General features: G+C 60.8%; 3 protein-coding genes across 4 annotated transcripts; 1 reads left to right on the forward strand and 2 right to left on the reverse strand.

Annotated features, from left to right (window-relative positions):
• Nucleotides 1-3,650: 3,650 nt before the first annotated feature.
• On the forward strand, nucleotides 3,651-5,787 carry OLFML3 (olfactomedin like 3). The gene is made up of 3 exons (XM_057426875.1): nucleotides 3,651-3,833; nucleotides 4,306-4,591; nucleotides 5,003-5,787. The coding sequence occupies exons 1-3, from the start codon at nucleotides 3,726-3,728 to the stop codon at nucleotides 5,785-5,787; spliced, it is 1,179 nt and encodes a 392-aa protein (XP_057282858.1). The 5' UTR covers nucleotides 3,651-3,725.
• Nucleotides 5,788-8,420: 2,633 nt separating this feature from the next.
• Nucleotides 8,421-10,465, reverse strand: LOC130608712 (glutathione S-transferase 2-like). The gene is made up of 8 exons (XM_057426904.1): nucleotides 10,361-10,465; nucleotides 10,200-10,275; nucleotides 9,797-9,861; nucleotides 9,625-9,706; nucleotides 9,414-9,514; nucleotides 9,085-9,180; nucleotides 8,893-9,003; nucleotides 8,421-8,530 (listed from the first exon to the last, which is right to left on the reverse strand). The coding sequence occupies exons 1-8, from the start codon at nucleotides 10,394-10,396 to the stop codon at nucleotides 8,435-8,437; spliced, it is 663 nt and encodes a 220-aa protein (XP_057282887.1). The 5' UTR covers nucleotides 10,397-10,465; the 3' UTR covers nucleotides 8,421-8,434.
• A 785-nt stretch (nucleotides 10,466-11,250) lies between these two features.
• Nucleotides 11,251-18,986, reverse strand: AMPD2 (adenosine monophosphate deaminase 2). 2 transcript variants are annotated; one of them, XM_057426903.1, is made up of 18 exons: nucleotides 18,900-18,986; nucleotides 17,420-17,550; nucleotides 17,102-17,232; nucleotides 16,794-16,862; nucleotides 16,243-16,354; nucleotides 15,942-16,128; nucleotides 15,082-15,223; nucleotides 14,892-14,981; nucleotides 13,974-14,103; nucleotides 13,696-13,890; nucleotides 13,466-13,597; nucleotides 13,226-13,389; nucleotides 12,976-13,102; nucleotides 12,683-12,846; nucleotides 12,457-12,577; nucleotides 12,189-12,362; nucleotides 11,753-11,863; nucleotides 11,251-11,674 (listed from the first exon to the last, which is right to left on the reverse strand). In XM_057426903.1, exons 1-18 carry the CDS (start codon nucleotides 18,967-18,969, stop codon nucleotides 11,459-11,461), a joined length of 2,466 nt encoding a protein of 821 aa, XP_057282886.1. In that variant the 5' UTR covers nucleotides 18,970-18,986; the 3' UTR covers nucleotides 11,251-11,458. The 2 variants fall into 2 exon arrangements, with proteins under 2 accessions (XP_057282886.1, XP_057282885.1); XM_057426902.1 differs by lacking the exons at nucleotides 16,794-16,862; nucleotides 17,420-17,550; nucleotides 18,900-18,986 and having other exon boundaries at nucleotides 11,253-11,674; nucleotides 17,102-17,223.
• Between the last annotated feature and the right edge of the window lie 1,581 nt (nucleotides 18,987-20,567).

The following is a 20,567-nucleotide window of genomic DNA, read 5'->3' on the forward strand; positions in this document are numbered from 1 at the left end:
CTTATTGTAGTGCCTTAAATGATGATGTAGTGTGACTAGAGTTTACAGTGAGCTTGCCTTATGAGGGACCAGCAAGCCCCCGTCGAATTGAAGCAATTCACTAAGCTTATCACAGCAAGAACAGCAGTATGTTGCATAGGTGCATTGTTCTCAGTTTTAATGCTAATATCATTAAAAAAAAAACAGGAAAAAAAGGAAAAAAAAAAGCTACATTTTTGTTTGGAGTGAAGCGATGTTTCCTTAAAGCTTTTCCTTGCCAATGGCACATATACTGTTAAATGTCTGTCAGTGCATTTCGAATAAGGTAGTGCTGGGAATGCATTGGAATGTTTAGTCTAATATTGCCCAAGTGATTAAATCTGTGCAATCACTTTTTCTCTTAGGTTAGTATGGCGTTACCTTCCCCCACGTTAAGAGCAGACAGTTCTTGTAAAATATTGCTAGCTTGGTGATAGGATTATTTATACCAAAGAGAGCCTGCTGTAAAGCACATAATACCATTAAAAGTTTTATAATGCTACTGCTAATGTGGAGTTGTTGGGAAGGTTTGTCAGCTGTAGCCCTAGTCAGTGTGCAGAGGAAATGCTCACTTCCATCCTCAGTACGTAGGTTAAGTACCGTGTCCAAGTGGATGATCAACTGGCTCGAGCGGTCGTGTTACTGCAGCAATAAGAGGTTTTGGGAGCCGTGAATCCCAGTTTCTGTTCCGTCCCGGTGGGAAAGAGGCCAGTTCTCCGAGTGCCAAGAAGTGCAAAGGCCACCTCTGGAATTCCGCATTATTGATAGGAGAGAGTCTGGACTGACCTGGAATCGAACTGCTCAAGGCTTGGCATCTCCTCGGATGGAAGGATCGAGGACTTTGGAGCTGGACAGGAGCATTGGCGACGTCGTTCAGTGTATTTTCAGTCGGAGCCCTTGTAAGCGTGCGGATAACCAGTCGATCTTGCTATGCCATGTCCCTGGTGTAAACGATGCTCTCTGTTGCTGTAGGCACTTTCTTACTTTTTCCCATAGTACATTGCTTGTGTTCAGTACTTGCCTTGAGATACCTCTGGGGTACAGAGTTGTGCCTTTCCATCCAAAGGCAATTCCTCTCTTTCAGGAAAATGTTATCCCCCGTTTCACAAACAGTGTTTTCCACGAAGTCCTAACAGGAAAGAAAAAGGACTTCTAGCAAAGTCTCCTAATGCTTTTGAGAAGAACTTGCCTGCTGCCCTAACAAAAAGCAATTCAAATGACCATTGGGAGTCACTAGGACATAATTAAACCCCATCAGACGTATTCACAAAGCGCGGTGTCACCTTTCCCGCTGCCCGAGTTCCCAAAAGAACGGGAGCAAGGAGGACGAGTTGGGAATGGCTCCGTAAAAATCCCCCGCGATTCCTCTGGGATGCACAGCAGAAACCAGACAGGCAAAAATCCCCATGCTAGGAGGGCCAGATTTCACCTCTGGATCCCGGAGAGCTCGGTATGTGTTGCCCAATTTAAGGGTGCTGTAGTCAGCTCTAAGGAGACCCTCACCTACCCAGCCTCCAGGTTCAGTTCAAGGATTGACTCTCCTCATGGTCTAAAGAAGTGTGCTATCTCCAGATAGAAATTGGAACCCTTTAATGTGCTTGAAACCAGGTTGGGATTCACCTGTTGAGGATATGGTGACCCTGGTCCCATCTAGACTTGGCTGTGTGGTTCTTGACCTGTAAACCCAGTTGCATTCCCTGACCTGTATTCAGAGCTGCGATAGCCCCTGCAGAGGCAGCTTCGGAGGCGTTCCTGCTTCGCCCCTCATTGATGGCATGCAGTCATTTACCTCCGAGTCGGCGTTTTCTTTTAGCACATGAAGCTGAATTGCTTCTCAGTGACAGGATTGGCACAGCCCTGCTTCCTTTTCTTTTGATTTCAACTTCTGAATGGTTCCGCATGTCCACATGGTTGTTTGTTGCTAAACTTTATATAAGGTGTGGTTTCCGATTCAGCTTGAAATATATCTATCTCACTACATGTAGCAGTACATTATATGTAATGTTAGTATTTCTGCTTGAATTCTTGATATTGCAATGGAATTCCTACTTTATTAAATGTATTTGATATGCTAGTAACTGTGTAAAACCTAACTTTCTTTTATGGTTGTGCTCTTCCTTTTTACAAGGCGCTAGGTACAGGTAGTTTCGGATAATTACTGAGCTATGTTTGTATTGCTGATGTACTTAGGGGGTATGTAAAAATCATTTTAACAGAAGAAATAGCTATTTAAAGATTTAATACTAACTATATGGGAAAAGGGTCCATTGTGAAAACATAGTTTATCTTTGGATTCAATGTTTGTCTTTGGTTTTACAAAGTAGCTTGTATTTTAAGTATTTTCTACATAACATGGTAAAAATGTAGAACAATTGCAATGCATCAATAAAAAGGGTTAATTTTCTGTACTCTATTCCTTTGGTCACTTTATCTGTTCATGGGGTTTGGCAGATCCAGTATGGAGCCAGCAGGGCTCAGGGTCCCTTGAGCTGCATGGATGGGAGCAGGGCTTGGGGGGGGGATCAGGACCCTCTCAAGTGGAAACACTTCCCCATCACCCTGGTTTGTGTTCACAGACGTGTTTTGACTTTGCACATCTGATTTAGGTGCTGTGAGCACTGCTGGGGGGGGGGGGGGGGGCTGTCTGCTCTGGGTCCTGCTTGGGTTGGGTGCTGCTGGGAGGGGAGGGGGGCAAAAACATCTCCCTTCTGATCTGGGGGAGCTCATAGGGTGCTGGGGTGGGTTGGATTGGAAGGGACATTAAAGCTCATCCCTGTTGTGCTGCTGCCCCAGAGCTGGATCAGGACTGCAGGGGGGTCTCCCCAGAGCACACAGCATGGGGGGGTCTGGGCTGTCCAGCAGGATACAGGATGCAGAATGGATGCAGGACGCACGATGTGGGATGCAGGCTGCGCTGGATGGCACACTCACCCTGTGCGCAGCACCGCAGCATTGTGCATGGATGTGACCAACCTTTAAGGGCCCAGGAAACCCAGGGGCCATGGCTGGGGCCCTGGTCTGTGCCAGCATCACCGCAGGGCTGGCTGCATCCTGGGTGCTGAGCTGCAGCCTCCCCCCATCACACTGCACGCATGGGGCCATGGAAGCTGCCGTGTGGCTCCACACGGGTGCTCAGGCAGCTTCAGGAGCAGCTCCTGCCTGCTGGGGCAGCCCCTGGCTGGCTGATGGCAGTTGATGGAGGATGCTGGATGAGGCTGATGATGCTGGATGCTGGCAGATGATGGCATTGCTCTGGAGGACCGGAGCAGGACCCAAGCATCAGGCAGGGGCAAGCAGTTCCCAGCTCAGCAGCTAGGACAAGGGGTGCTGCAGGCACAGGGCGCTGGTGGCTGCGGTGCTGGCCCTGCTTTGACTCCATCAGCCATGGCACAGAGCTCAGGTTGGCCCCACGCTGTGCCATGGGCTGTCCCCAGCCCCAGAGGCCGTTTCCTTCCCTTGCTGCTCGTAGCTGCTGCAGTTCTCTCCACTCCCCGCATCCCACAGCAGCAATGGGTGCCCGGGCTCCCTCCCCAGCCCCACCGCCTGCTGTGGGCACACACGGGGATGCGAAGGGGTTAAGGTGCCTGGGGCTGGTCTTTGGGGAAGGAGCAGCCTCTCCTCCCCTCTGCACATCTGGATTCAATGAGGGATGTGGGAGGCCGGAGCATTCCTGAGCATTGACGTGGAGGCTGCACTCTCCGGCGGCCATGGGGCCCTGGCGCTGCCTGCTCCTCCTGCCGCTCCTCGCCGTGGCCCTGCGAGCCCAGCAGCAGCAGTTCATGGAGTACGTGGAGCGGCGCCTCACCCTCCTGGAGGTAGGGCAGCCCCACTGCACCCCATGGCAGGGATCCCAGCCCCTGCCCCCTTAGCGCGGCTGAGAGCAGGCCTGGGGCGAGGAGGAGCTGGGATGGGGACGGAGCAGAGGTGGTGCGGGGTGACCCAGTCCTCACAGCCCAGCGTGAGCATCGCAGGCATGGGAGCACGGTGGGCATGGGAATGCTGCGGGATAGGTGGATCATTGGAGGGGAGGCATCACGGGTCCGGGAGCATCGCCACTCCGGGAGCATCACGGGTGCAGGAGCACCGTAGGATGGAAGGTTGGAAAAGACCTTGAGTACCATCAAACCCAACCACAACCCCAGGAGCACAGCAGGATGGGACCCAGGGACGCGAGCAGCGGGGTTGCGGTGCCGTGGGGCTCCGGGGGCTGCCAGGGCCACGTGCAGGCGGTGATGGGGCTGGGCTGTGGAACGCGGTCCCCCATCAGCGGTCCCTTTGCCGCCCTAGGAGAGGATCTCCCAATGGTACGAGCAGAGCAGCCGCTACTCCACGGAGCTGCGGGACTTCAAGAACCAGGTGCTGGGGATGCTGGAGACAGCGGAGAAGGAGCGGGAGGCGATGCGGGCGGAGGCGGAGAACGCAGCCGTGCGCGTGGAGCGGCTGGAGCGGGAGGTGGATTACCTGGAGACGCAGAACCCCGCGCCGCCCTGCCTGGAGGTGGACGAGGCGCTCATGGAGAAGCAGGCGGCCACGGCCAAGCAGAGGAAGAACGAGAAGTACAGCAAGCTCACAGGTGAGGGCCGCCACGGCGCCGTGGGGGATGTGGTCCAGGGTGCTGCTACCCCAACCCTCCACAGCCCGCCCATGCTTTACCCTGGCTATGCACCGTGCTATGGAGCCCCAGCAGGGCACCTCTGGGGTGTCTCTGGCACAAAATCCTGCATCCCCGCATCTGCCTGCGAGCCCCAGGCTTCTCCAGAGCCCTTGGGGACAGGGCTGGGATGAGGGCGGCCTCCCCTGCTTGTGTTGCGCAAGGGGACTTGTAGATGCCACCCGGATGCACAGCATCCTCCAGCTGCCGAGGCCTGGGGCGGGGGGGGGGGAACGGGACACGGCAGCGCAGGAGCTGTGTGAGCAGGCAGGAGCCGTCCCTGCTGTGGGGCCGGGTGGCTTCCAGGCTCTCACAGCTGCCCCGCTCTTGCAGACTGCAGTGACACCATCGGCAGCGTCAGAGCCATGAAGATCCTGAAGCGTTTCGGCAGCTCCTCGGGGCTCTGGACCAAGGACGCTGCAGGGAGCGCCGAGAAGATCTATGTCTTCGACGGCACTGCCAACGACACCGTGTACGTGTTCCCCCGCATGCGGGAGTTCACCCTCTTCTCGGCCACCCGCAAGGCTGCCCGCATCAAGCTGCCCTACCCCTGGGTGGGCACCGGGCACCTGGTCTACGACGGGCACCTCTACTACATCCGCCAGCAGGGCTCCTTCCAGGTGATCAAGTTCAACCTCGCCAACAAGACCGTGGTGGACAGCTCGGTGTTCCCAGCCGAGGAGCAGATCCCCGTCTTCGGGCTCTCCCCCTTCACCTACATAGAGATGGCGGCGGACGAGGAAGGGCTCTGGGCCATCTACGCCACCAAGGAGGACGAGAAGAACATCTGCCTGGCCAAGCTGGACCCCTCCTCGCTGGACATCGAGCAGATGTGGGACACGCCGTGCCCGCGGGAGAACGCCGAGGGCGCCTTCGTGGTGTGCGGGGCCCTGCACGTGGTCTACAACACGCGCCTGCCCAGCCGCTCCCGCGTGCAGTGCGTCTTCGACGTCAGCGGCACCTTGTCCCCCGACGACGCTTCCCTCGTCTACTTCCCCAAGCGCTACGGCTCCCACTCCAGCATGAAGTACAGCCCCCGCGAGAGGCAGATCTACGCCTGGGACGACGGCTACCAGATCATCTACCGCATGGAGATGAAGAAGAAGCTGGAGGCCTGAAGGGCCCGCTCCAGGTGTGCCCGCACATCTGGCCGCCCTGCCCGGGCAAGCGCGGCTTTGCCCGTCCCACCCCACAGGGATCCCATCACTGTGACACGATGAACGCTGGACCCCCAAGCCCTGGGCACACCCCACCGCAGGCGTCTCTGCCCGGAGCCCCCCCCATCCCCTGCAGAAACCCGGATCTTATTTAATGAGGTTGTTCTTCTCTGTGATGTGATGAATAAAGGCGATGCAGCAAGCTGCAGGCACTGCTTGGGGGCAGCGGGGGATGCTGGGGCCAGGCTGCTGAGGCCTTGAGCTCTGCATCGCCCCAGGGTCACCCCAAAAGGCACTGCCCAAGGTGAGGGTGCCCATGTGGGGCCGGCCAGAGCAGCCAGGCAGCTCCTTGGGTTGGGGGGCATTGGGCTGGGGCTGGGGGCAAAGGGCCTTGGGCAGGGATTTAAGCTGAGTTTCAGGCAAACTCCTGCTGCAGCAAGGGGAGCTCTGAGCTGGGTGCAAACCTGGGAGCAAAAGGAAAACTCCATCCTGAAGGACAACGGGAGATTGGAATCGCAGCCGGGCCCTGGATGTTCCTGGTTTTCCCAGCTCACTTCCAATGAAGCAGTCACCTTCCTGTTGCCACAAGCACTTTACATAAGCCCCTGAGTCCCCTGAGCCCTTTCCCATCCCTGTTTCACTGTCGCTGAGTCCCCGCAGCACCCAAGATGGGGCAGGACAGGGCAAACACTGGGACCCCCCTTGGGATGGCAGCTCTGGTCCTGCCAGGGCTCAAGAGCCCGAAGGCAAGGGCTGGAGCTGCAGCAGGCACCTATTGGGCACTGCTCGGTGGCCTTCCTGACCCCACTGTGTCACCAGCAGCAAGCAGTGTGCACGGTGCCACTTGGTCTATTGGACCAGGATTTGGTCTATTTCTGGCCAGAGATGCTGTGAGCTCCCCAAAACCTGGCTTGGATGCAGTTTATTCCCGTCCCAGCGTCCTGGGAGCACAGAGGATGGGTTAAGAGGGGTTCACAGGTCACCGAGCATCACTTTCCCCATCAGAGACCGACTCTGGGACAAGCATTGAACACATGAAGCTGGGAGTCAGTCCGGTGGTGCTGGCTCAGGTCCCCCTCTGGGGCAAGAGGCCATGGAGATACCAGCGCACCCCAAAGAGGTGCTGGCCCCATGGTGAGCACCTGTGGGGCTGTCAAGGCTGCCTGCGCTCTCAGAGCATGGCCATGCTGGCCCCATGTTGCCATCAAACCCCACGACACGTGGAGGCGAGCTGCGATGCGATGTGGAGGTGACGGGGTATTTGCTTCCAGTTCTTCTCCGTTCGAGTGAAATCTGCCTTTTGGTTGCACGGGGAAAGTGCTCAAATGCACCCTTGGAATGGCTGGAATTGGGTGGTGCTGGAGGTTCACCACCGTGCAAGGCAGGCAGAGAAATCAGCCCAGTGTGAAGGGACCATGTGAAGCACCAAGTTAATTCACAGCCCCCTTCCAGATCCATAACTGCTGTAAGAAACATCATTTCCAGAGCCTGTAAAGGGTTGTGCCAATGCTTTCTGCAGCTTGAAGGAGAACTGAAGGGGCAGCGATGGTTCTGCACCAGAAACCACCCTCTAAACTGAAAGAGCCCTGTAGACTCTGACACTTGCTCCCATTGAGACCCTGCTCCTCTCCATGGTGTGAGCAGGGCAGGGGTGCAGCCCCTGGCAGCGCTTGTGCTGAGCATCACTGGTTCAGGAAGGGCTTTGGTACCTTTGGACACACCTGGCTCAGCGGGCTCCATCCTGCTCTCAGGAGAGCCCACTGGGAGCGCTGCGTCCGGGGCTTGCATGCAGAACAGAAGGAGCTGTTGGAGCAAGGCCAGAAGAGGCCACGAGGATGAGCAGGGGCTGGAGCAGCTTCCGTATGGAGCCAGGCTGAGAACACTGGGGCTGTTCAGCCTGGAGAAGAGAAGCTGAGGGAGACCTCAGAGCAGCTTCCAGTGTCTGAAGGGGGCTACGAGGATGCTGGGGAGGGACTCTTCATTAGGGACTGGAGTGATAGGACAAGAGGTGATGGGTTCCAACTGAAACAGGGGAGCGCAGGGAGCGGGGCTGCCCTCTTGGTGGCACCGCTGCGGAGCTCAGCGCGCCCCGGTGATGCCGGCACCGCGTTCCCGTCCCGGCTCCCGGGCTGTGCGAGCAGCGGCCGGACTCTGATCTCTGTTGAGGGCCCCATGACCCCCCCCAGGGTGCGCTGGGTTCGCTTTTGCGTCCCCCCCCCCCCCCAGTCTTATGCTCTTATCCTGGGGTGTGGGTCCCTCTGTGACCCCTCCTAAGCTGTTTGGGTGTCCCCGTTGTCCTGGGGTGTGTGTGTGAGGGGGGGTTCCACCCCTTGGGCCCCACAGTCATCACGATAGTCCCCCTTATCCAAGGGGGGTAAATGGGGTAACAGGATGCCCCCTCCCCTGTTCCCTCCCCCCCACCAAGAGTCACCCCACAAACAGGGTGTCCCCACAGCCCCCGGGGGTCCCCACAGCCCCTCCCTTCCAAGCACTTCCCAGCACTCGGGGCACCCCCATTGAAGCAGGACAAGGGAGAAGGGGCAGCCCCCCCGCCTCGATTTATTCTGCAGGAAGTGGGGTCTGGGGGAGCTTAGGGATTCCCCCCCCATCACTCCTTGGTGTTGCACCAATGCGCTGTGCGCCAGAAGATGGGGGTCTTCATGTAGCGCCCCGAGCGCATGTAGGCTGAGATCTTCTCCAGTGCCTGGGGGGGGACAGCAGGGACAAGGGTGGGGATGGGGACACCAGGGTGTAGGGGATGGGGACACAGTGGATTCAAGGATGAGGCTTGGAATGTGGACATCAGGGTGTTAAGGATGGGGATGGGGACACTGGGGTGTTGGGATACCAAGGATTCAAGGATGAGGCTTGGGATGGGGACACCATCGTGCCTGGGATGGGGACTGGGACATTGGTGTATTGGGGACAGCAATGGGAACACCGGGGTACTGAGGACAGGGATGTTGGGGTATCAGGGATGGGGACACGAGGGATTCAGACATGGGGACCGTGGTGTCCGGGATGGGAACAGGGACATTGGGGTGCGCGGTCCCGGGCTCCTCTCACCTCGAAGCGCTCCATGAAGCTGCGCAGGGTCCCGCTGAGCTCAGGGCTGTCGGGCACGAACATGCGCTGCTGGTCCAGGACATCGTAGGCCAGGAAGTCCACAAAGGTGAGCTGGGGACAGCAGGAGGGGACACGGACACTGGTGTGTGACAGGGACCCCCCCAGGGACCCCCCCAGCACCCCCCCACCTACCTTGTCCCCTGCAAACCAGGGCCGGGAGCCCAGGAACCGCGCCAGCTCCCGCAGCCTCCCCGGCAGCTCCTGCAGGTACCCAGGCTTCAGCTTCTCCTAATGAGGGGCACAGAGATACAGGGGGGCTGCACCCACAAATCACCCTCCCCAGCAGCCATGGGTGTTGCCTGCAGCAAGGCAAGGGGACACCCAACTTGTGCCTCGATGGGGACAGGACACTGGGGTGACAGCAACCCAGAGGGATGAGAGTGGTTTTAGGGGGGGGTGAAAAGGGTTTTGAGGGGGTCCCTAAAGGGATGGAGGCCCCCTCATTGCATGGGGGTACCCACAAAGTCAGGGCTGTAGCACATCCGTGCGAATCTCATGCGGAAATCCATGATCTGGTTCTCCATCAAGTCCACGTGCTGGATCTCCTCCTCTGTCTCACCGCCTGCATATTTGGAGGGGCGGGGGAGACATCAGACCCTTCCCCACCCCGTAAAGGGGACCCGCCCCCCCCCTTTGTGGCTGGGACCCCCCCATCCCCATCCCTGCACTCACACATGTTGTGCTTGCGGGCGATGTAGCGCAGGATGGCGTTGCTCTGAGTCAGCTTCACTTTCCCATCGATGAGGTAGGGCAGCTGATGGGGGGGGTGTAAAAACGAGAGGGTCACTCCTTGTGCCCCCCATCCCCATTTCCCACCTCCCCCATTTCCCCATCCATCACCCACATTGGGGAAGTCGAGCCCCAGTTTCTCCTTCTCGTTGGTCCACTCGCTCACGTTGAAGTCAGGAGCTGGGGGGGGCACACACAGAGGTTGCTGGACCCCCCCCATGGCACCCTCATGGATGCGGGGTGCCCATTGTGCTCCGGAGCAGCCACGTGTCCCATCCCATGCGGGCACCCCCGGAGGACTTTGACCCGAGTCCAAGGTGCAGGGTGGCGGTTTTGGGGGGGGGGGGGGGTGTCCCCAAAACCTGGCAGGAGTTTTGAAGGGGGGGGGACAGGACGGTGGGGGAAACAAGGAGAGTCCCGGGCCCCCTCCCCCTCAAATCCAGGCTGGGTCAGACCCAGCCTGAACCGGGGTCCAGGGGGGTGGATGGAGATGGGGGGACCCCCCGGATCCCCCTTACCCGGCCCCGGGCGGTACTGCCGCTCCTCATAGGGGGTCTCTGTGTACTCCAGCAGCAGGCGGATGGCTTGGGCCAGCTGGGGGGGAACCCATCTTTAGCACCCACTACCAGCATCCCCCTTCAGCACCCACCTCCGGCACCCCCCATTCCCCCCAACTCACCCCACGGATATCCCAGTACCCCAGAGTCACCACCATGATGGCACCAGCTCCGCAGGGACACTGCCCACAACAGGAACAGGGAGCAGGGACCTGCCCCCCTCAGCACCTCCCCCGGAACCCTCCCCTTTACCCTCCCTCTGGCATCACTGGGTGCAGGCTGGGTGCCAGGGGCATCCTGCCATGAACACCACCAGTGCCAGCGCTGCCACCGCCACCAGCATCACCCATTGGCACCATGGGGACCCCCACGCCCAAATCCCATTCACAGGACGGGACACACCACCCTATGGCCACCCCACCACCACCACCACCATGAAATCCAGGTGTTTTACTTAAATACTTTATTTCCATGCTGGGACAGGGCTTTTCGAGCGGCTTTTCTTGGCTGTGAACGTTTACTCCATCATTCCCACCATGTATTCCCAAAGGAGCATCAGCCACCGGCTCCACTGGGGGGGACAGGACCGGGAGAGTGGGACACAGGGATGGGGCAATGTCACACAAGGAAGGAGAAGCCTCTTCCAGCCCGATCCGGGCCACAACCAGCTCCTGGAGCAGGGACAGAGTCACCCCAAGCCATCTGCTTCCTCCCTGAGGAGGAGGATGGAGCATCCTCCACCGGGCACCCTGTGTGCACGTGGGTGCGCAGAGCCCAGGTCTGGGTCCTTGGGGTGCCGCTGGCTCGTCCCCATGTCCCCATGGGGTGAGAAATGGACGGAGAGGGGCAGGCAATTAAAAAGCAGCAGGAGCTGGGACATGCCCCTAGGCTGGGTCCCCCCCACAGTGTCCCCATGCCCAGCATTGGTGTCCCTCTGTGCTCTCACTGCATCCAAGAGGTGAAGCCAGGACCCCCCCGCCCCGGTGCTGGTACCCGTGGCACCTCCGGACACCTCATCCCTGTGCCACCAAGAGCAGGGACCAGCACAGTGAGGAGACACCAGGTAAAAACCCCACCAGGAATGGAGAGAACCCCACCAAAACCCCTTTGGTGGCACCACGGGGCACTGGGGCCTGTCCCCATCCCCTTCCCAAGGGCAGGAGGTAGCAGGAGGACGGCGCCAAAGCCCTGGAAGAGGGATGTGGGTGATGGAGGGGGGGTCACTGGGTGCTGAGGGTGGCGGTGATGGTGAGAGCATCCTCCTCCTGGATGGTCTCCAGCTCCTCGCTCTGCACCGCCTGCGTGATGAGGGTCAGCTCCTGGCACAGCGTCTCGAAGCGGTAGCTCACGCGGATGTCGGGAACGTTGGTGCGGCGGATGTCGTTGCCTTCAGGACCCTCCTTCAGGTAATGGGGACCCAACCAGTAGCTCTTCACCTGGGCACAAGAGCAAGGACGAGCTCCCGCAGCTCTGGCACCCATGGGTGCTGGGGGACACGATGGGGGGGGTGGTACCTTGTGGGAGAAGCCGCTCATGAGGACGCTGTTGCGGGCCAGCTCGCACATGTCGCAGGAGCTCAGCTTCCAGACCTGGGTGGCGATGCTGTACTCCTCCATCAGCGGCTCCTGCGGGGAGGGTGGACACAGCCTCAGCACCCACTCATGGGTGCCCCACAAAGAACACGGGGGTCCCCAGCATCTCCCACCCTCCCTGGACCATCAGCATCCTCTGGAGCTTGTTGGGTTTGAACCGTAGAATGAACAAGGTTGGAAAAGACCTTTAAGATCATCAAGTCCAACCTTTACCCCGGCACTGCCAAGGCCACCGAGACCCCCACCTTGCCCTTGGCCACCCCCAACTCTGTCCCATCGCCACGGCTTGGCTGGTGGCCACCCTGCCGTTGGTTTTGGGGGGTTTGGTGGCCTGCGACCCTCCCATTGGCCCCCTCACCTTGGTGAAGTGGAACTGGAGGGGGTCATCGGTGGACAGGGACACCATGAGCCCCCGCGAGAGGTACTCGGGCAGGGGGTTGCGGTGGTAGCTGAGGAAGAGGCTGTTGTTGCTGAGCGGGGACATGGCGATGCCGATCTGCGCCAGGTAGTAGAGGTACTGCAGGACGGGGGCCTTGGGGGGGGGGAAGAGATGGGTGAGGGGAGGTTGAAGACACACACCCTGCTGTGTGTCCCCCCCCCACCCATGGCACCCCATCCCTGCCCACCTTGCGGAGCAGCAACCCATGGGAGATGTTCTCCGAGACCATGAAGCCCGACACAAGGTGATGGATGGGCCCGGCCTCACCGCAGTGTGGGCGCAGGACAAAGGTGTGGAAGCCTCTCTTCCTGCAATGTGGGGTTCACCATCAGCATCTGACCCACCCCCCCCCCACACCCCCCACCCCAATCTGACCATCCCAGGCCAGGCAGAGCCGCTGGAGGTGTCCCTACCGTCGGAGGTGGTTGAGCACCGTCATGTTGGCGTACATGTAGTACAGGTAGTAGGAGTAGGGTGGGTTGTCCTCCTCCACCCAGTTGCCCGGCAAGGGGCTGTCCAGGTTGAAAATGTGATGCTCGGGTTTGGATTCATCATCCACGCTGTCGAAGCCATCCACCTGCAGAAGGGACAACCCAGGGTGGGACGGTGGCCCCTTCAATAGAGCCCTCAAACAAGGTCCAGGCTGGGGTTATGGGTCACCCTGGTGGCCCCCATCCTGCCCTTGGAAGCAGGACACGGCGCTCACGTGCTCCAGGAAGAGGTGCAGCTCCGGGTGCTGGGCCGGGTGGACGGTGGCCTCGTAGAGGGGCAGGAAGATGTTCTCCAGCATCTCCTGGAAGTTGGCCAACTGCTTCTTCGTGCGGTAGACATCACTGCAGGGGGGGATGGACCCTGCTTAGAGGGTCCCATCCCAAACCCACCCCAGCCATAAAAGGGTGTCCTTGGTCTCCCCAGCCGGCACAGGGCAATGCTTGAAGGCACCTCCTGGTACTCACAAGAGCCGGGGCACCTGCACGAGCCAGCGGACGTTGTTGGAGTGGACGCGGTGGTTGACGGCCCAACGGGCCAGCTTGTCCCACTCGTCCCGGGAGCGGCCGTAGATGGAGAGGCGCAGCTCCGCGTTCTGGTACTTGCTCTCCTCCAGGTCCGACATCACCTCCTGCCAGGGAACAACGTCACCCCTTGGGCCACCACGGGCACCCAGGGAGGCGAGGGACGCGCGGAGGGTCCCTCACCTTGATGATGTGGGCGAAGTACTTCCCCGAGACGCGGTTGTCCGTCTTGATGAAGATCTCCCGCAGGATGGACTCGCCGATGGGGTTGTACTTGGCGTTGAACTTGTCGAAGCGGTGGAAGGTGTTGCGGTCCTGGCAGGAGGACACGGACGTGAGGCCCCCGAGCCCCCAGCGCAGAGCCCTCAGCATCACCCATCTGCAGGATGTGGGGTGTCCCCCCAGCCCCGTACCGCGTGGACATCCAGCGTGTCCACGCTCAGGTCATAGGCGGTGAGGTTCATGGTCTCGAAGACCTCCTTGAGCGTCTGCTCCTTGCCCTTCTCCACGTGGACGATCTCATCCAGGTGCTTCTTCATGGCCCGCTTGATGAAGCGCAGGAGGTGCTTCTGGTTCATGCAGGACGAGGCGTGGATGTGGGTGTCCACCTGGGCGGGCAGAGGAGGTGCTGAGCCCCAAGAGCCTCCAAGTGCCCCCTGCTCACAGCAGGAGCCCAGGAGCCAGCAGGTACCTTGCGGATGTTGTAGAAGTCACGGTGGGGCACCTTCTTCTGGGCCGCCAGCTCCTTCATCTCGTTGAGCAGGACGTGCATCTGGAACTTGGAGCTCAGGTACTGCAGCCGGCGGTAGCAGAAGGATTTGCTGCCCGAGGTGGGGATGGGGGTGTCAGAGGAGGAGAACATCCAGCCCCGAAAGGCTGGTGTCCACCAGGATGAGGGGATACGGCTCTGGACTCTGGGACCCCTCTCCATGTGCATGGATGGATGCATGGGTATGGGAGCTGCTCCAGGACCGTGTGTCAGAGCCACCACCATGTCCTCTGGTGCTGTTCCCAAGGCTCTGTCCCTCCCCAGGGCACCCCTATGGTGGGGACCCCCCAGGACACCTCCATGGTGGAACCCACCCAGGACACCCCCATAGTGGGATCCCCAAAGACACCCCCATAGTGGGACCACCCAAGACACCTCCATAGTGGGACCCCCCCCAGACACCTCCATAGTGGGACCCACCCCAAGGACACCTCCATAGTGGGACCCCCCAGAACACCTCCATGGTGGGACCCCCTCCAGACACCTCCATAGTGGGACCCCCCAGGACACCTCCATGGTGGGACCCCCCCCAGGACACCTCCATGGTGGGACCCCCCAGGACACCTCCATAGTGGGACCCACCCCAAGGACACCTCCATGGTGGGACCCCCCCCAGGACACCTCCATGGTGGGACCCCCCCTCCAGACACCTCCATAGTGGGACCCCCCCCCAGACACCTCCATAGTGGGACCCACCCCAAGGACACCTCCATGGTGGGACCCCCCCAGGACACCTCCATAGTGGGACCCCCCAGAACACCTCCATGGTGGGACCCCCCCCAGGACACCTCCATGGTGGGACCCCCCAGGACACCTCCTTGGAGGGACCCTTCTCCTTACATGGGCCCATTGATGATCAAAGCCATGAGGAAGTTCATGTCAGCGATGAACTCCTGCAGGTCGGGGTAGGGCAGGTCCAGCTCCGTGCTCCTGGGGGGACAGAGGAGGGGACATGGTCCAGGGTCACCCACCAGAGCCCCTCTCCGAGCTCATCCCACCAGCAAGTGCATGCTCCGTGCCGGACACTCACTTGTCGGTGAGGTCCTGCTTGGTGTAGACGTGCACCACCCCATCCACCATCTTCAGCCCAAAGCCCAGGTCAGCCGGCATGGTCTTGGGGTCCCACATCTCATAGGGGTGCTGCTCGGCGAAAGGAGGGTGCACGGGGGCATCTGCAGCCAAGAGACACCCAACCAGACATGGGTGATGGGGTGGATCCACCAAAGCCCCTCCAGCATCCCCGTTCCAGCATGAAGATCCCCCCAACATCCCCATCCCATTGTGAAGAGCCCCCCAACATCCCAATCCCAGCATGAATTCCCCTCTGGCACCCATCCCAGCATGAAGACCCCTCCAGCACCCATCCCACCACAAAGACCCCTCCAGCACCCATCCCACCACAAAGACCCCTCCAGCACCCATCCCACCACAAAGACCCCTCCAGCACCCATCCCACCACGAAGACCCCTCCAGCACCCATCCCACCACAAAGACCCCTCCAGCACCCATCCCACCACGAAGGCCCCTCCAGCACCCATCCCACCACGAAGACTCCTTCAGCACCCATCCCAGCATAAGGACCCCTCCAGCACCCATCCCACCACGAAGACCCCTCTAGCACCCATCCCACCACAAAGACCCCTCCAGCACCCATCCCACCACAAAGACCCCTCCAGCACCCATCCCACCACAAAGACCCCTCCAGCACCTATCCCACCATGAGGACCCCTCCAGCACCCATCCCACCACAAAGACCCCTCCAGCACCCATCCCAGCATGAAGACCCCTCCAGCACCCATCCCACCACAAAGACCCCTCCAGCACCCATCCCACCACGAAGACCCCTCCAGCACCCATCCCACCGTGCCGCCCCCCCCATCCCGCACTCACCGGCAGCCACGGGGGTCTCGGGCACCTCCTCGTAGCCTCGGGTCTCCAGGGGTTTCTCGGAGAGCTCCTGCAGGTACCGGGCCGTGGTCTTGCAGAAGCTCTGCAGGGACAGCCCCATGTACTTCTCCCGCAGGAACAGCGCCTTCACCACGCTCTTGGCCGCATCCAGAAGGTCCGTGAAGGGCACCTGAGGAGCAGGACACCAAGAAACCCCCAGCCCCACGGCGGTGTTGGTGCCTTGAAGACCTTGCCCAGGTCCTGGTTGGGGTTTTTGGGAAGGGGGGGGGGGGGGGGGTCTCACCCCACATTTCTCCTCGCCGGAGATGGTGACCCGCTGGAACTCCCGCTCCAGCAGCGCCTCCCGCTCCTTGGGGACGTGGTCCGCCAGCTCCTCGCTCTGCTCCTTGAAGAGCCTGCGGGCAGGGATGGGGTGGGCACGGTCTGACCGCATCCCGGCCTCCCCACGGAGCACCCACCCCGGGGGCCGCATCCGGGAGGGCGATGCTGTCCCCGAGCGATGCCACCGCCAGCTTTGGGCAGTTGGGTGCCACTGAGGGTGGCACTGACACCCCCCCCCCCACCCCCCAAAAAACACATCCCTTGGGCCCACATGAGCACAACGAAGAGTATGGGGTGGGGTGGGGGGGGGAAAGGACAGAGAACGCAGTAACTCGTGACAGAGACAACTCCCAAGCGGAGACAGGAGGGATGGGGACATCCTGCACCAGCAGCGGGGCTGGGACCACCCCCAGGTACCCTCAACCCCCCCTCCCTGCCCTGTTTTGGGTTCAGTGCCATGGGGTTGGGGGGGGCCGCGTGCGTGCTGGGGCCGCGGGGACCCCGGACACTCACTGCAAGTCCGCGGCACTGTCAACTTTCAGGAAGTCCTGTTTGGCTCTGAGCAAAATGTCGGGCTCAAGCCTGGGGACAAGAGGACGCGGTGGGGATGCGGTGGGGACAACGGGGACGAGAGACACCCCCCACACACACCCCCCACCCCAACACCCCCCCCCATAAACAGCAACCACACAGAAACCAGCAGAGCCACACGGAGAAGGGGACAGGCAGCGCGACAGCCACGGCAGGAGGACACGAGGGGCCGGTCCCCCAGCCCATGGGGGGGTGTGGGGTGTGAGCGGGGACCCCCCCTTGGCTCTCACTTGACGTCCTGGCTGATCTGGCGCTCCAGGCGCTGGCGCCGCTCCTCCAGCTGCTCGATGGGGCTCTCCTCAGGGAACTCGTAGGGAGCCGAACGCATCTCGCTGTCAGCCAGGGAGCGACAGAAGAGAGAAGAGAAGAGAAGAGAAGAGAAGAGAAGAGAAGAGAAGAGAAGAGAAGAGAGAAGAGAGAAGAGAAGAGATGAGAAGAGAAGAGAAGAGAAGAGAAGAGAAGAGAAGAGAAGAGAAGAGAAGAGGAGGAGGAAGGCAGAAGGAGCCCCCCCCGCCCCGGGACGCGCCGTGCCCCGGGCCCGGACCCACCTCTGCGATCTCCTTGCATTTGCCGTCCATGGACGTGCGCAGATCCACCGGGAAGTGCTTCAGGCAATGGGAAGGCCCCGGCAGGGACCGCGCTGACTGCAGGGGCCGGGAGCCGGGCCCAGCCCGCAGCTCTGCAATGGGGCAGCCTGAGCGGGAGGGAAGGGCTTCACCGGCCCCCATAGCCCCCCCCCCCCATCCCCACACCGGTGCCAGGGGGAAACTGAGGCAGCTCCAGGGCAGGAGGGACCCCCCCTGTGCCCCCCCCCCCCATAACGAATGAGGAGCTCAGGATGGGGTCAGGGCACCCCCAGCAGGGGGGGGGGGGAGGATGTTGGGGTCCCCCCATCACACACAACCCCCTTCTCTCAGGGCTGCTCCATCCCCCCCATCCATTCATCCTTCTGCCCCCTCAGTCCAGCAGGAAAAGCACCACGGGGAGGGGGGTGCACCCCCATACTGGGAGGGATGGGAGGGGACACCCCCCAAAAGAAACCCCATCGCCCTGACCCCACTGAGGTTGAATTGAGGCACCACTGAGAGCACCCCCTGCCCAGTACTGCATGGGGGGGGGTGAACCAGGCCTCCTGTCCCCCCCTGCCCCCATCGTTGAGGTCTGGTGTGGGGAAACTGAGGCACGACCCCCCCATGGTGGGTGCTCACTTGCTGGCACCATGGGGACACCCTGGGTGCCCTGTGCCACTGGGACGTGCCCATCACCCTGTGACACCTACAGGGGACACGCAGCACCCCATGCGCCACCCCAGCAGCACCCCAACCCGCCCCCCCCTAGGAACGGGTGCCACCTCACCTACCCCATGCCACCATCACCCTGTGCCACTGGAGACCAGTGCAACCAGCACCCTGGTGCCACCATCACCCTGTGCTATCAACTGGTGCCACCACCACCCTGCACCATCATCAACTGGTGCCACCATCACCCGGTGCCACCATCACCCCGTGCTATCATCAACTGGTGCCACCATCACCCTGCACCATCATCAACTGGTGCCATCATCACTCAGTGCCACCATAACCCGGTGCCATCATCAACTGGTGCCACCACCACCCCAGTGCCACCATCCGGTGCCACCAGACCCCTCCCAAGCACCCAGCGCCGCGGTGCCAGCCACAACCACCCATATGATGCCACATGGCGCTGGCCCCCACCACCCCCCCCCCCCGTTGACATCCCCTCCCCCCCCCAGGGTCCCTCATCTTCCTCTCCCCCCCCCCCCCCAGCACACAGCACCCGCTGCGCCACCGCTGCGCCGCAGAGCCCCCTCCCCCCCCCAATCACCCCCATTGCCAGAAATTGGGGGGGGGGGGCCGACACCTCAATACCACTGCACCCATCAGCGGAGCAGCCCAGACACCGCGGTGATGGTCACACACCCCCACACCCCCCCCATAGCACCCACCCCATAGCCCCATCATTGGGGGGGGGGGGGGGAGCACCCGTGGCGATGGGGTTGGGTCTCACCTGCGGGGTTGGGGGTCTGGAGGCTGCCCCGCTTCTTGAAGGGACACTTGGCCGGGGTGGCCGAGGCCATGGTGGCTCCCGGAGCGGGGGGGGGGGGGGGGGGGGGTTGGTGATGGCGGCGGAGGGAGGGGGGGCCCGAAGGCGCTGGTTGATGACTGATGCGCGGGCGCCGGAGCTGGACCAAAGTCCCCCCCGGCGGAGCGCGGCCGGAAGCGGGGACGAGGAAGAGGATGGGGCGGGAGGAGGATGTGGCGCGGCGGGAGCGGGAGGAGGAGGAAGGAGGCTCCTGCTTGTGCCGCCCGCTGAGGGGGGGGGGCAGGCACCGATACCCCCCCCCCGCACACACAGATGGTGTCGTTCCGTCGTTCCCCCCCCCCCCCCATTCACCGAGTGGCAGCGGCACCGCCAACAATGGGGTGTCGTCGTTCACACCCCCCCCCCCGGGGTGGGCATCGTGGGGTGGCACCCCCCGGCTCTGCACCCCCCGGCAGGGACCAGCGCCCCCAGGAGGGAGTCACCGCCCGCAGCCCAGCACAGACACTGACCCCCCATCAGACTCTGCACCCCCCCGTTAGACATTGGACCCCCCCCCCCGTTAGACATTGGACCCCCCCCGTTAGATATTGGACCCCCCCATCAGACATTGCACCCTCCATTAGACATTGGACCCCCCATTAGATGTTGGAACCCCCCATTAGATATTGGCCCCCCCATTAGATACTGAACCCCGCATCAGACATCGCACGCCCCCATTAGATATCGGGCCCCCCCATCAGACATTGCACTCCCCCCATTAGATATTGACCCCCCCCATCAGACATTGCACCCCCCATTAGACATTGGAACCCCCCCATCAGGCATTGCACCCTCCATTAGACATTGCACCCCCTCATTAGATATTGGAACCCCCCAGTCAGACATTGCACCCCCCCATTAGATATCGGAACCCCCCAGTCAGACATTGCACCCCCCATTAGATATCGGAACCCCCCATCAGACATTGCACCCCCCATCAGACATTGCACCCCCCCATTAGATATTGGAACCCCCCCATCAGACATTGCACCCCCCCATCAGACATTGCACCCCCCCATTAGATATTGGAACCCCCCATCAGACATTGCACCCCCCCATCAGACATTGCACCCTCCATTAGACATTGCACCCCCCCATTAGATATCGGAACCCCCCATCAGACATTGCACCCCCCCATCAGACATTGCACCCCCCATCAGACATTGCACCCCCCATTAGATATTGGAACCCCCATCAGACATTGCACCCCCCATCAGACATTGGAATCCCCCCATCAGACATTGCACCCTACATTAGACATTGCACCCCCTCATTAGATATTGGAACCCCCCATCAGACATTGCACCCTCCATTAGACATTGCACCCCCCCCTTAGATATTGGAACCCCCCATCAGACATTGCACCCCCCCATCAGACATTGCACCCCCCCATCAGACATTGCACCCCCCCATTAGATATTGGAACCCCCCATCAGACATTGCACCCCCCATCAGACATTGGAATCCCCCCATCAGACATTGCACCCTCCCATTAGATATTGGAACCCCCCATCAGACATTGCACATTAGACATTGCCCCCCATCAGACATTGGAATCCCCCCATCAGACATTGCACCCTACATTAGACATTG

Source organism: Pezoporus wallicus, unplaced genomic scaffold (genome assembly GCF_028554395.1).
Source record: "Pezoporus wallicus isolate ANWC-B61680 ecotype Strahan unplaced genomic scaffold, APGP_CSIRO_Pwel_v1 contig_11646, whole genome shotgun sequence".
Classification (NCBI taxonomy): domain Eukaryota; kingdom Metazoa; phylum Chordata; class Aves; order Psittaciformes; family Psittacidae; genus Pezoporus; species Pezoporus wallicus.

What these genes read in the sequence shown, in the direction of transcription:
- OLFML3 (XM_057426875.1), top strand. Translation starts at nt 3,726, where the DNA reads ATGGGGCCCTGGCGCTGCCTGCTCCTCCTGCCGCTCCTCGCCGTGGCC. An exon ending in GGCGCCTCACCCTCCTGGAG is followed by an intron (nt 3,834 to 4,305) that starts GTAGGGCAGCCC and finishes TTGCCGCCCTAG; the next exon opens with GAGAGGATCTCCCAATGGTA. An exon ending in GAAGTACAGCAAGCTCACAG is followed by an intron (nt 4,592 to 5,002) that starts GTGAGGGCCGCC and finishes CCGCTCTTGCAG; the next exon opens with ACTGCAGTGACACCATCGGC.
- LOC130608712 (XM_057426904.1), bottom strand. Translation starts at nt 10,396, where the DNA reads ATGGTGGTGACTCTGGGGTACTGGGATATCCGTGGG. An exon ending in GCAGTACCGCCCGGGGCCGG is followed by an intron (nt 9,862 to 10,199) that starts GTAAGGGGGATC and finishes TGCCCCCCCCAG; the next exon opens with CTCCTGACTTCAACGTGAGC. An exon ending in CCTGGTTTGCAGGGGACAAG is followed by an intron (nt 9,004 to 9,084) that starts GTAGGTGGGGGG and finishes TGCTGTCCCCAG; the next exon opens with CTCACCTTTGTGGACTTCCT.
- AMPD2 (XM_057426903.1), bottom strand. Translation starts at nt 18,969, where the DNA reads ATGGCCTCGGCCACCCCGGCCAAGTGTCCCTTCAAGAAGCGGGGCAGC. An exon ending in CAGATCAGCCAGGACGTCAA is followed by an intron (nt 16,863 to 17,101) that starts GTGAGAGCCAAG and finishes TCTTGTCCCCAG; the next exon opens with GCTTGAGCCCGACATTTTGC. An exon ending in ACACGCTGGATGTCCACGCG is followed by an intron (nt 13,598 to 13,695) that starts GTACGGGGCTGG and finishes TCCTCCTGCCAG; the next exon opens with GACCGCAACACCTTCCACCG.